General features: G+C 40.3%; 1 protein-coding gene across 1 annotated transcript in view; it reads left to right on the top strand.

Annotated features, from left to right (window-relative positions):
- The first annotated feature begins 460 nt into the window (after positions 1-460).
- The window catches only part of LOC310949667 (disintegrin and metalloproteinase domain-containing protein 10-like), a 13,977-nt gene continuing 2,360 nt past the window's right edge, over positions 461-12,077 (top strand). The window contains exons 1-16 of the mRNA XM_083917175.1: positions 461-598; positions 2,763-2,913; positions 4,953-5,071; positions 5,177-5,335; positions 5,877-5,977; positions 6,842-6,991; positions 7,287-7,379; positions 7,472-7,655; positions 8,396-8,559; positions 8,677-8,860; positions 9,565-9,715; positions 9,815-9,998; positions 10,106-10,214; positions 10,332-10,552; positions 10,676-10,802; positions 11,463-12,077. The exon at positions 11,463-12,077 is cut by the window's right edge and continues 2,360 nt beyond it. Coding sequence (XP_083773301.1) covers positions 532-598; positions 2,763-2,913; positions 4,953-5,071; positions 5,177-5,335; positions 5,877-5,977; positions 6,842-6,991; positions 7,287-7,379; positions 7,472-7,655; positions 8,396-8,559; positions 8,677-8,860; positions 9,565-9,715; positions 9,815-9,998; positions 10,106-10,214; positions 10,332-10,552; positions 10,676-10,802; positions 11,463-11,656 — 2,358 coding nt within the window. The 5' untranslated portion in view covers positions 461-531 and the 3' untranslated portion in view covers positions 11,657-12,077. The remainder of the gene's footprint in view (positions 599-2,762; positions 2,914-4,952; positions 5,072-5,176; positions 5,336-5,876; positions 5,978-6,841; positions 6,992-7,286; positions 7,380-7,471; positions 7,656-8,395; positions 8,560-8,676; positions 8,861-9,564; positions 9,716-9,814; positions 9,999-10,105; positions 10,215-10,331; positions 10,553-10,675; positions 10,803-11,462) is intronic.

Genomic DNA, 12,077 nt, shown 5'->3' with positions numbered 1-12,077 from the left:
ATTGCTGGATTAAATAAGATAAAATAGAACTGTATTAATCCTGAAGGAAATTCTTTATTCCAGATTGCTCCAAAAATTGCAATAACTATTACAAAAACAACAACAATATAAGATGACAATAATATAATAAGATAACAGTATAGGATGACAATAACAAACTAAGATACCAAAAGAGCATCAAATAGGTGAAATGAAATAAAGTATCTAAGGAGAACTGACGTAGACAGTGAAATATTGAAAGAAAACTTTTGTGTTACTCTCCTGTTTCCTATTGTGCCTGTAAACAAACATGTAAACATGGCATACATAACACCCAGGCATGTTTAATGCTGTGCCTGGGTGAGCACTGTAATGTATGCAGGCCTGCATCATAATGGATGCATTTGGGGGGAAGGGATGCCAAAGCTGCCGTGCGTCTGACGTCAGCACGCCGTAGAGAGAGGAGGCGATGAGAGGAAGGTGCAATAAACACAGGGCGTCTGCGCCTCTCTAAGTAGGACAATAAAGTGAAACGGTATCAATGCTCTAACAATGGATTTGTCAGACATGCTTCTTCTTAAAGTTTTCCTTGTCGTGTACTTACTAAACCACACCCAAGGTGAGTAAGGCGTGTTTGAGAGAAAACCTTTAAAAAAACTATTGAATCCATGAAGCTAAAGAGGAGCAGAGGGGCTGCTAGCCCGTTAGCTCACATGAGGGATCAGCGGGGCCTTGCTTGTTGTGAAGAGGACTGCACCCTTTTTGACGTATTGCTTCAAGCCAAGAAATGACATAAAGCGTAAACGCTGACTTGGATTCGTGCAGATGGTTGGAATAAACCGATATTGATGAGTTATTCCTGTGTGTTGTCACCGTTTGCACTGTCAGGTTTGGGGTCGGATTTGTTGTTATCGTGCGAATAGCGCCGACAGCCATTGTTGTGAGAAGATGGAGATGCCGACCGGGGTTAACGGACCGTTAGCTTTGTGCTAGCTGACACTTCAGCCGCTAACGTTGCGATTTCTGCTAATTCAGAATATATTTAATGATATTATTTTATGCCTGCACTGCGTCGGGATTTACAGTTTATAAAGCTGACAGGTTTTCTGGCACAATTGTGTTTTCTGTGTTGGACTGGTCAATGCTATGTCTTATGTCGCTTTTCTATCAATTCATTTTATTTTGAAAATAATTAGTTTTGTGCCTCTTTAAACTGCTGTATTTATTGTAATTGTATTGCGTTTTGGCATCGTATTATATTACGCTAATGTGTTTTCAAAAATAAAATACTTATTAAGTTTCAGTCAGAGGTCTCTAATAAATACATACATAGCATTTTAAATCTCATTCTGAATCCTTTTTTTAATGCTTTTTTTTCTAGGAAACATACAACACATAATTTAGAGATGGAGTGTTTCCATTTTCTTTTCATTTTTAACAAATCCCACACAAAAAAGACAGAAATAAACTATAACAACAACCCCAAAACCGATCACTGTCAAACTGTCAAAGCAGCAGTCACAGCTTTTTTCACTTAACAGGTTTCCCTCCTGTGGTAAAGTGAACTATTATCAAAAGATGTCATCACCACTTAATGTTAACAATCTTGTGTTGTTTGTATAGGGTTTTGAATATGAACATTGTATGACCACAGACATGTTTATATTTATAGATTTTCTTTTAGTAGACTTGGAGAAATTGAGATATTTCAGAATAGTCATGGCCTTCACTTCTCATAGTCACCTCAATGAAAAATTTAATGTAAGCACCTAAATATTTCATACTTCACATGGAAGGAGAACTAGCTGTAGCCTTGGCCTGCTCACCCATGTTTCTGACATAGAAACACTAAATCCTATAATTTATGACTCACTAGTCCGGCATAATTACCTGTCAGACAGGGCTAATTACATATACGGTATTTACTGAAAATACTTTCCCTTGGTTTAGCCTGTATGTTAAAGGGCAGGGATCTGATCTTACAGACTTGCCAGTATGCTCAGTCTACTGAAAACAAAGTGATTTTCAGAAGAACAGGAGTTTTCAGGCTGCTTTTTAGTTTGAATCAGTTGGTGAAATGGGTGGGAATCTTTTTCCTTTGAGCCCACCACCCACTCTTCTTGTGGTGAAATAATTATGCTGTGACGCTGGGGGCTGTTGTTAAGCACAGCTTCAAAAGTGCCTTCCATTTGACTTAAATATATTTAGCTGAATTTTAAAACACAGACCATACTGGTATACTGTGCATCATCTTAAGCCTACCTGTCAAACATCCGCCTCATCATTCACCATTTGGGCACCTAAATTATCCTAATATGTAGCCTACTATACCTAATTTACTTGTAGCTGTTATGCTCAAAGGTTTTAAAGACTCAAATAAAGTACATAATGCTTGAAATATACTGCTGGACATACAAAACTAGCGTTTCTCTGTCATTTGCTAAAAAATGTCGATGTGACAGATACTATGGTACAAAGGCTGTGACAAACTTATGGACTTGATGTTAGTGTTTTTTCCCCTCAACATTTTGTAGTGTACAATTTGTCTTTTATACTGTATGTATATTTTTATGTGGTATGAGCTCTCAAACACACCTATACCATTTTTAGTTCAGTTACATACAGTACTTGCATATACATCCCAGAATAAATGACAAAAAGATTATATCCATACACAAATGGGGGCTGTGTTGTCATTAAATTTGATTCTATAAGGATATGTATTTCATTGTTTTCCCTTTGTTATTCCTGATAACATGAGCGCCTCTGTTCTTTTCACACAGGACACTATAGAAATCCCCTGAACAAGCACATCCGTCACTATGAAGGCCTGTCCTACGAGACAGAGTTTTTGCACAGCAACCATCAGAGGGCCAAGAGAGCGCTCTCTCACGAAGACAAGTTCCTTCATTTAGATTTTCACGCCCATGGAAGGTTTGTCTTTTTTTCCTGACTGATATTAACCTGAAGGGAAACGCTGTCTGGATCTTGGTTTATTTTTCTGTCTCCTCATCTATATCTTTATGTACCTAGTCTGCCTCTTTATTTGCTAAACTCACCACCTATGCCGACATTGTTTATGACTAGAGGTGGAGATCAGCTTAGCTTAGAGATTTGCAGTGTGATTGACAGTTCTTTCTGTGTAGTTGCAATGTTTTCCATTATTTCAAAAATGATTAATCAATTGGTTCAGGAAATTAAGTAGTATGTACTTTTGGTAATCCATGAGTCTTTAAAACAAACATGCCAGACATTCCCTAGTTCCAGGTTCTCAGTTGTGAGAATGTTCTGCTTTTCTCTTTGTTATGTCAAAGTAACCTCATCTTTTTTTGGGCTTTGGGCTGTTGGTTGGACAAAACATATATTTGAAGACATGATTTTTCCCAAACAATCAATTCATTTAGAAGATTAATCAGCAGATTAATCAATAATAAAAATGATTGTTAGTTGAAGACCCAGTGGGTTTGTTCTGATTTCCTGCTACACACTCACAGGTACATACAGGTCCGGTGAAGTAGAAACTGTTCATGTTTGGATTCTGTGTTTCTGTGCACTTGATACCTGTGTGGAAACTCATGCAAGGTATAGAAAATGGATGGATGGACACATGTAGTCTATGTCATAGTTCTCCATCCAGCATTTTGAATATGCGGTCTTGTTTAATAGAAAGTGTCCACACTCTCCATGACAAAGTCAAGACCAGCTGGCTTGAAGCTTGGCAAAGGCTGTTTATCGTCCTGCCTGTAGCAGGGCCTGCTGTTCCCGAAGTCGGATGCTGCTTAATAGGGAAGAGAACAAGAAGAGATGTGCAAACAAACACACAGAAGGAAGATGTCTGTTCCTTTTCAAAAGCAGGAATGTGTCAGCTTCTTTTTCCTTTGAATTCATAACAAATCTCGAGACACAACTCAAATTCTTACATTTAATTTGCAGCACCCCACATACCTTTCGCTTACTGGTATTCTCTATGAACATGTTCTTAGATTTAAATGTACTTTGCATTTTCCCTCTGAGATTAATTCATAACAGAAAATAATTGTGGTACAATAGGTCATGTTCACGTACCAGATTTATGAGCCAGTTTGTCATGTTTTACCATAATTCTCTGATCTAAATTTCACAAACCCCTATTTCTTGCAGTCAATTTACAGAACTGTAACTTACACTCAAGACAAAAACACAGTAAGATCACTGTGAAGGTGTAATTTGAAACCCAAGGTTTACTGTAGCATCTTTGTTTCCCTGCCATATGTTTGTTCAACAAAATACAGCATTGTTCTGTTCCCTCTTTTACACTAAAAGACTGCAGTTTCCCGTCTGCAACAGAAAACAGCTCAGATGTTTTTTCTCCAAATCATGCACTTCCTTACAGCTTTCGTCCACTTTTAGAAGAAGAATTACTTTATTTATCCCGCAACGGGGAAATTGAATTTTTTCACTCTTATTATTAATCATGTTACACACACACAGGCCCGAAATACACACACATGCACAAACAGGACCTATACATGCAATTAAGAAGAGATGTTAGAGCGAGGGGGCTGCCAGTGACCAGCGCCTCTAGCAGTTGGGGGTTCGGTGCCTTGCTCAACAGCACCTCGGCAGTGCCCAGGAGATGAACTGGCACCTCTCCAGCCACCAGTCCATGCTCCATGCACCATACATGGTCCACACAGGGACTTGAACCAGCGACCCTACGGTTCCCAGCCAAGTAACCTATGGACTGAGCTACTGCTGCCCCAAAATTATTATTATTTATTAGCACTTTTCCCTTTTTCTCAAAGACTCTGTGAATGTTGCAAACCCAAATCCGTAGGCTCACAGTCACACTGAACATGTGACATGAATAATATCAGCAGATGGTTTTGGAAACAAACTTCTCGCAATATAGACAACATTGCTGTCCTGCCTTGTAAACTCTGTCCTCACATTAAAATGTCTTATTGCCTTAAGTTTTATTTATTTGATTTCAGGCATTTTAATCTACGCATGAAGAGGGATACCACCTTGTTTACCCAAGATTTCAAGGTAGAAGTTTCAGGCAACGAGATTCCATTTGATACCTCTCATATCTACACTGGAGAAATCTACGGTAAGACCCTTCTGCTCATTTTACTAGTTTTGATGTATTGCTGCAGTGATGTTTGATGTTGTATTAATCCTCTCACACCTATACCTCTGTAATTTGGATTCCCAGGTGAGAAAGGTACCCTGACTCATGGCTCCATTGTGGATGGTAAGTTCGAGGGCTTCATTCAGAGCTACCATGGCACCTACTACGTGGAGCCTGCTGAGAGATACCTGCAGGACAAAGACGTGCCCTTTCACTCCGTCATCTATCATGAAGACGATATACGTGAGTCCCCAGCAACTCCAAGAACACATATACTTTGACAGGATGTAAACATCAAATATGTGTAATTGGATGCACACATATGTAAATGTGTGATCGGGGAAGTGTGAGGTTAAGGCAGCTGAGCTGATGGAGGCAGACTGGTGTGATCACCCCCCAGGGAACAGAGATATCTGTGGTGCTCATTAGCTGAGTAACATGATCTTTCTCTCGGGCTACTGGCTCATTTTAGCAGTCTTTACAATGTTGGCACTGATAGTGAGCGCCAAGCATACTTCACTACACTGTGGCACCCCCTAATTTGATATCATCTGTGTACATATAGTATGTGGCTGAGGGGCAAATTAAACAGAAATGTGAGAGGAATCGCTAATGAGAGCGACAAGAAAGTAACAGCTCACATAGCAAAGCTAGGCTCAAGCGGTGTGTAAGTACATCCATTAGCTGATCATAAATAGCGCCAGAAATAGAGAGACTCAGGAGGTTAAGTAGCAGACATTGTCTCCCATAATCCCTAACTGTGTTGTCTGCCTCTCTCACTCAGACTACCCGCACAAGTACGGCCCAGAGGGAGGCTGCGCCGATAGCTCAGTGTTTGAAAGGATGAAGAAGTATCAAGCCTCGGCCGTAGTGGAGCCAACCAAGGTGAATTTCACCACACACCACAGTAAACCCTTAGAGCGTCTATTAAAGGGATAGTGTGTTTTGGGGGGAAATTTACATGTTCGTTTTTTCTTAGTCGGGACAGAGATACCACAGATGTATTTTTCTAACTCAGTCTGAAATATTTAAAAAAAAATTGCAAATCCACATAAAAGTATTATTCCCATGGAAATATTGTATCTTTTAAAAGTATGAAAAAAAAGACATTACTACTCCTCAACACACAATATTGACCAAGTAAGCTTGGATACTGTATTGTTGACTGTGACAGGTTTTGCTGTATTTTCTTCATCTGTATGAAACAATTATTCATTCCACAGCACGGCAAAAATGATTAAAACCTTTTTCTCATTTTTCATTCTGATCCAAATAAAAATGGTAGTTGGAAATGTCATATGTCCTTGTTCAATTTGTACCATGTGAACCAAAAATAGAATATTACACGCTCAACTTACAAAAGAGAAAAAAAAGAAGAAAAATAGGTGCTGAAATCTTCACAAGCACAAGTCTATATAAATTAATAAAGATAAGGACACCACTCTAAGTTTACTGATATATTCAGATACCATGTGTAAAAATAAAAACATTATCAGTTATATAAATATATGTTCAAAACCAAAATACTTCTTTAATTGGCCATGAAGTGTGCTTTTGTTCGTATTTCTTTCACCGTATGCTTTTATGTGACATGTAAATGTTCCACAGCAACAGAGTTGCAGTTCATGAACATACTGCAGCTGGAAAACCACAGCCTAAAAATACCAGACATTATTTATTTAGTCAGCCAATGTTTGGCTGAAAATGCTATATCTGTCTTATTTCTTACTCTCCATCTCCTCACACCAGGAGCTCCACACTGAGACCGGCTTTAATGACCCTGTGCTGCTGAGGAAGAAGAGGATGGCCCAGGTTGAGAAAAATACCTGCCAGCTTTTCATTCAGACTGACCACCTCTTCTTCAAGTACTACAAGACCAGAGAGGCTGTCATTGCTCAGGTAATACACAGTTACTCACTTTTGACGCTTGGAACTGTGGTGCTGTTAGAATAAAATTCACACAGTTAGTCTATAGGATTTGTGTCTGGTGTTGTTGGAAGGGCACATTTTTAACCAACACTAACATCATATACAAGACATTTACATTCGCACTCTCTAATTTTCTCTTGTACTGTAGAGAGGCCAGCTGTGGGAAACCACACTGCAACACCAGTAGGCCGAGGGTGACCAAACACAGTACAGCAAAATACACTGGTAGTTTTTTAGCTTTTTTTGTTATGTGTTACTCTTTCAGATCTCCAGTCATGTAAAGGCCATTGATGCTATCTATCAGGGCACAGACTTCATGGGCATTCGCAACATCAGCTTCATGGTGAAAAGGATCAGAGTAAGTCTCTCACTCATTTTAAGTCTTGGGATGTTTTAGATCTGGTCACTTCTTCCTTTTGAAGTCATCATCATCATCATCCTCTTGTGCAGATAAACACCACCAGTGATGAGAGGGACCGGTCCAATCCGTTCCGCTTTGCCAACATCGGCGTGGAGAAGTTCCTGGAGCTGAACTCTGAGCAGAACCATGACGACTATTGCTTGGCTTATGTTTTCACTGACAGAGACTTTGATGACGGGGTGTTGGGTTTGGCCTGGGTGGGAGCTCCTTCAGGTACTGAACCCATTTTTCAAATCATTAAACAATGTATATAATGTATGATATTCTTTGCACTGGGTTGTATGTACATTATCATAAGGGACACCTAATCTAATTGAAAGTGAAGTAATGAGATTATGCTAAGAAAGAATCCATGATTTAAAGCATACCTCAACGGTAATTTATCTGGATTGCATATTGCAGCTGCAACTAGAAAAGTGTCCGTGGTATTTGGGATGCCGATTGATTCAGACCGCATGAGAACCAACTGCAGCTTCAAATATCAACAGACAATATGCAAATATGATGATTCCCAAAGGCTTTCATTATGGCTATGTTTTATGTGTAGGGACTCATCATGCTACTGCATAGGTTTGGTGCTATTTTGAGCAATATTAGTGGTTAAAAAAGCTGTTTTGGAGGGTTTAGCACTCTCCAGGACCTCTCTGTTAATAGGTGATCACCCAAAAAACTTGTGTCGATGGCTTATCTGATGTATATTCATACCGAAAAAGACTGTTGGTTCGTTCTCAGTACTAAATTCTGAATTTGAAGTTTTAACAGAAAATATTGCAATGTTGAAATCTTGGTGGCGAATACAAACAATTAGAATTTAACATACTCTGTTGATGGGTTGATATATCACAACCACGATGGTGTTAATCAGATTCTCCCTCTGTAATGAGCAAAATCCTTCATGTTTTGTAGGTGTGGTTGGTAAGGGTTGTTCCAATTTTGTTTTTTTTCTTTGTCAGGGAGCTCCGGAGGCATCTGTGAAAAAAGCAAGCTGTACTCAGATGGAAAAAAGAAATCTCTCAACACTGGTATAATCACTGTACAGAACTATGCCTCCCACGTACCTCCAAAAGTCTCCCATATCACTTTTGCACATGAAGTAGGACACAACTTCGGCTCCCCGGTGAGTTTCTTGTGGTGTGTCACATTTCTGCATGGTGAGAATAATTTTATAAGCCTCGCACACGTTGTCTCTTCTTCTTCTAACCTGTTTTCTTTTTTTTTTTTTTCTCGTTCTCAGCACGATTCTGGATCTGAGTGCACACCGGGAGAATCCAAGAGCCAAGACAAGAAGGAGAAGGGCAATTATATCATGTATGCAAGAGCTACATCAGGAGACAAGCTCAACAATAATAAGTTCTCCATCTGTAGCGTGCGCAACATCAGCCAGGTGCTGGAGAAGAAGAGAGGCAACTGTTTTGTTGGTATGTTAAACTGTTTGCGTCTTTACTGTCTGGTTTTGTAAATCAAACCACAATATTATTCTGATTCTGCTTTCCCTGTACTGCTGAGTGTGGGAGATTTTAGCCCCAGTGCCCTAGTTAATGATTTAATTCAGGCAACTAGAGAGGGACCAACATATCGGCTGGTATCCGCTTTGAAAAGCAGTCCTGGCTTTAGTCCAGTGCTATTTTTACTGACAGTATTTGGCATATCATGGGATTTTGTGCAATTTTTTTCTTCTTTTTGTAAGTGTCACACTTGATGCAGCTGCCAAATCAGTAACATAACAAAAACAATAAGCTAAATCTGTTTTGCAGATGCTGTTGTTTGAAGCATTCATATTCATCTTGGCACATATGACTCGGAAAATATTAGACTGCCTTGGTACACCTGTACTGCATTATGTTTTTTCCTTTCCCTAAACAAACTGACAAAGCTTGTCTGTTGAGTTTAATGTTGCATTGGGCTCTCTCAAAGGTCTCTTTATATTTGAATACTTTTAGTTTCCCTGTTTATTGCAGCAACTCGTTCTCTTCAGAGCAGTATTTGGTTTTGTAACAAGACACTTCTCAGTAAACCTCTTATTTCTAGGACAACTTCAGCCTTAACTACAAATAGTCTGAAATTGAATCATGTTCCAGTTTTTAGGGACAAGACTGAATGTTTATTTTCCTTCCTTAAACAGAGTCTGGTCAACCCATCTGCGGTAACGGCCTGGTGGAGCCAGGAGAGGAGTGTGACTGCGGCTACAGTGATCAGTGCAGGGACTCCTGCTGTTATGATGCCAACCAGGCTGACAACAAGAAGTGCAAATTAAAGCCCAACAAAGTCTGCAGGTAGATGTGGATGTCATTTTTGTGTTTCTGTGTTTCCTGAGGAAGAGCTGGCAGCTAATTTGTAATTATTCTTGACCAAACTCTTATATTTCCCTCCAGTCCCAGCCAAGGTCCTTGTTGTACTGCAGAGTGCTCTTACAAAGGTCGTAATGAGAAGTGCAGAGAGGAGTCAGAGTGCGCTCACCAGGGCATGTGTAACGGAGTCGGTGCCCAGTGCCCCACATCTGAGCCCAAGGCCAACTTTACCGCCTGTCACGGAGAGACTCAAGTCTGCCTAAACGGGGTGAGTGACGGAAGACTTCACACCTGGAAGAACTGGTTAATATAGCAACTTCATATTCATACCAGTCAGTGTCTGATCTCGCCTGTCCTCATGCTCCTCCCCCGCAGGGCTGCTCTGGCTCCATCTGTGAGAAGTATGGGCTTGAGGCGTGCACCTGTGCCAGCCAAGATGGCAAGGATGAGACTGAGCTTTGCCACGTGTGCTGCATGGAGAAGAGTGAGTCATTTACCTTGTCTTCCCTGCCTTGATAACTGGTATTCTTTTTCATAAAATGTGCTTGATATTTTATATTTTTCATTTGAATTGTGTTGACTCTGTGATTCATCTCCACAGTGAATCCTAACACGTGCAGCAGCACAGGGTCGGAGCGTCTAGCTCGCTTCTTCAACAAAAAAGTGACCACGCTGCCAGCAGGCTCACCGTGCAATGACTTCAAGGGCTACTGTGATGTGTTCATGAAGTGCCGTCTGGTGGATGCGGACGGACCTCTGGCCAGGCTGAAGAAGGCCATTTTCAACCCAGAGCTTTATGAAAACATTGCAGAGTGGATTGTGGTATATATCAACTTCTTGATTCTGATTGGATGATTAGTAGTTATTATTATTATTATTATTACTATTATTACTAGGTGTTTTTGTATTGATGCTGCTTGATTTGTGCTTCCTTCTCTTTTCTAGGCCCATTGGTGGGCAGTGTTATTGATGGGTATTGCCCTCATCATGCTCATGGCTGGCTTCATTAAGATCTGCAGTGTGCATACACCGAGCAGTAACCCCAAACTTCCCCCTCCCAAACCACTTCCAGGTGAGTCCAGAGATTTTAACTTTTTTTAAATGGTCAGCAATTGAATAATACTAAACATACAGTACTGTTTTGCTGTTTAATTATTATTTTTTTATTGACTGATAGAAACCATGATGGATATTTAGCTATTTATTATATTTTTATTTATTTTCTCAGTATTCATTTCTTGAAATTGTTTGAAAATATCATACATAATTGGGTTATTTGTTTAAGAAAGCAGCCATTGGAGTATCTTTGCAGAGTCATAATTGATAAAATCGGTGCACAATCCACATAGAAAAGGTGTATTTATTTCATTACAGCTCAAAAATTGACTGTATTTTTCCCCTTTAAAATAGTTTGTTCTATTGCAACTCAAGTCCTTAGGTTTGGTATGAATGGCATGAAATGAGTTTATGGGTGATTAGTAACATGTTGTTTATTGCCACACTGTTAAACGTGTGAAAATAAGAATGCGTCAAAATTCTGATGTGTGTCAGATAATATGGACCAAATTCCCACAATGTGACTGCTGATGCACGTTTACAAACCAATCATTTTGCAGAATTGCATTTCACATTGCAAGTTGATGACGCATGTGCTTGAAATTATTAGAATTGTTTCTGTTGTTGTTGGTCTGATTTTTTAACAAGATCAAATAACTGCTTTTTTCCCTGAAAGGCACTTTGAAAAGGAGGCGAGCGCAACAGCACGCTAACTCCCAGGTGCAGCACCAGTCTCAACACCCGCACGGCCACCAGCACGGACACGGCGGCCAGCGGCAGCCCCAGAGGCAGCCACAGCGGCAGGCCCAACCCCAGAGGCACCACCGTCAGCCCAGAGAGAACTATCAGATGGGCCAGATGAGACGCTGAGACCCTGCATCCCAGCCCCCTCCCCCCAATGCCTTGGCTCCTCCTTGTGCCTACAGTGGGAAACAAAAGCGTCACTCCATCCAAAGAAAAGCCTGTCATGGTTGTTAGTCATCATCATTTCCTCCATTTACAGACAAAAACAGACACGTGAAAAAGAGAAAACACTATCTAGCAACTCGATTGGCTCTTTGTGGAGTGGACTCGACCATCAGCCATTTCCAATGCAGTGTGATCTAGCATCCTGTTCCACCCATTTTTTTTTCTTCTTTTTGAAGGAGTGCCAAGGAGTTAAGGAATCATGTGTAGCTTTAGTACATTCTGTGATGTGTTTTTTGTTCTATTGCAACGTCTTCTTGAGTGACACACCCGTGGCTGCTGGTGAATTGTTCCGTGATTTTCTTTCGCCGTTCTAGCCAGGAAT

This window comes from Echiichthys vipera (genome assembly GCF_963691815.1).
Source record: "Echiichthys vipera genome assembly, chromosome: 7".
Classification (NCBI taxonomy): domain Eukaryota; kingdom Metazoa; phylum Chordata; class Actinopteri; order Perciformes; family Trachinidae; genus Echiichthys; species Echiichthys vipera.
The sequence above is the reverse complement of the archived record's forward strand: the minus strand, read 5'-3'. Positions and strand labels throughout refer to the sequence as shown.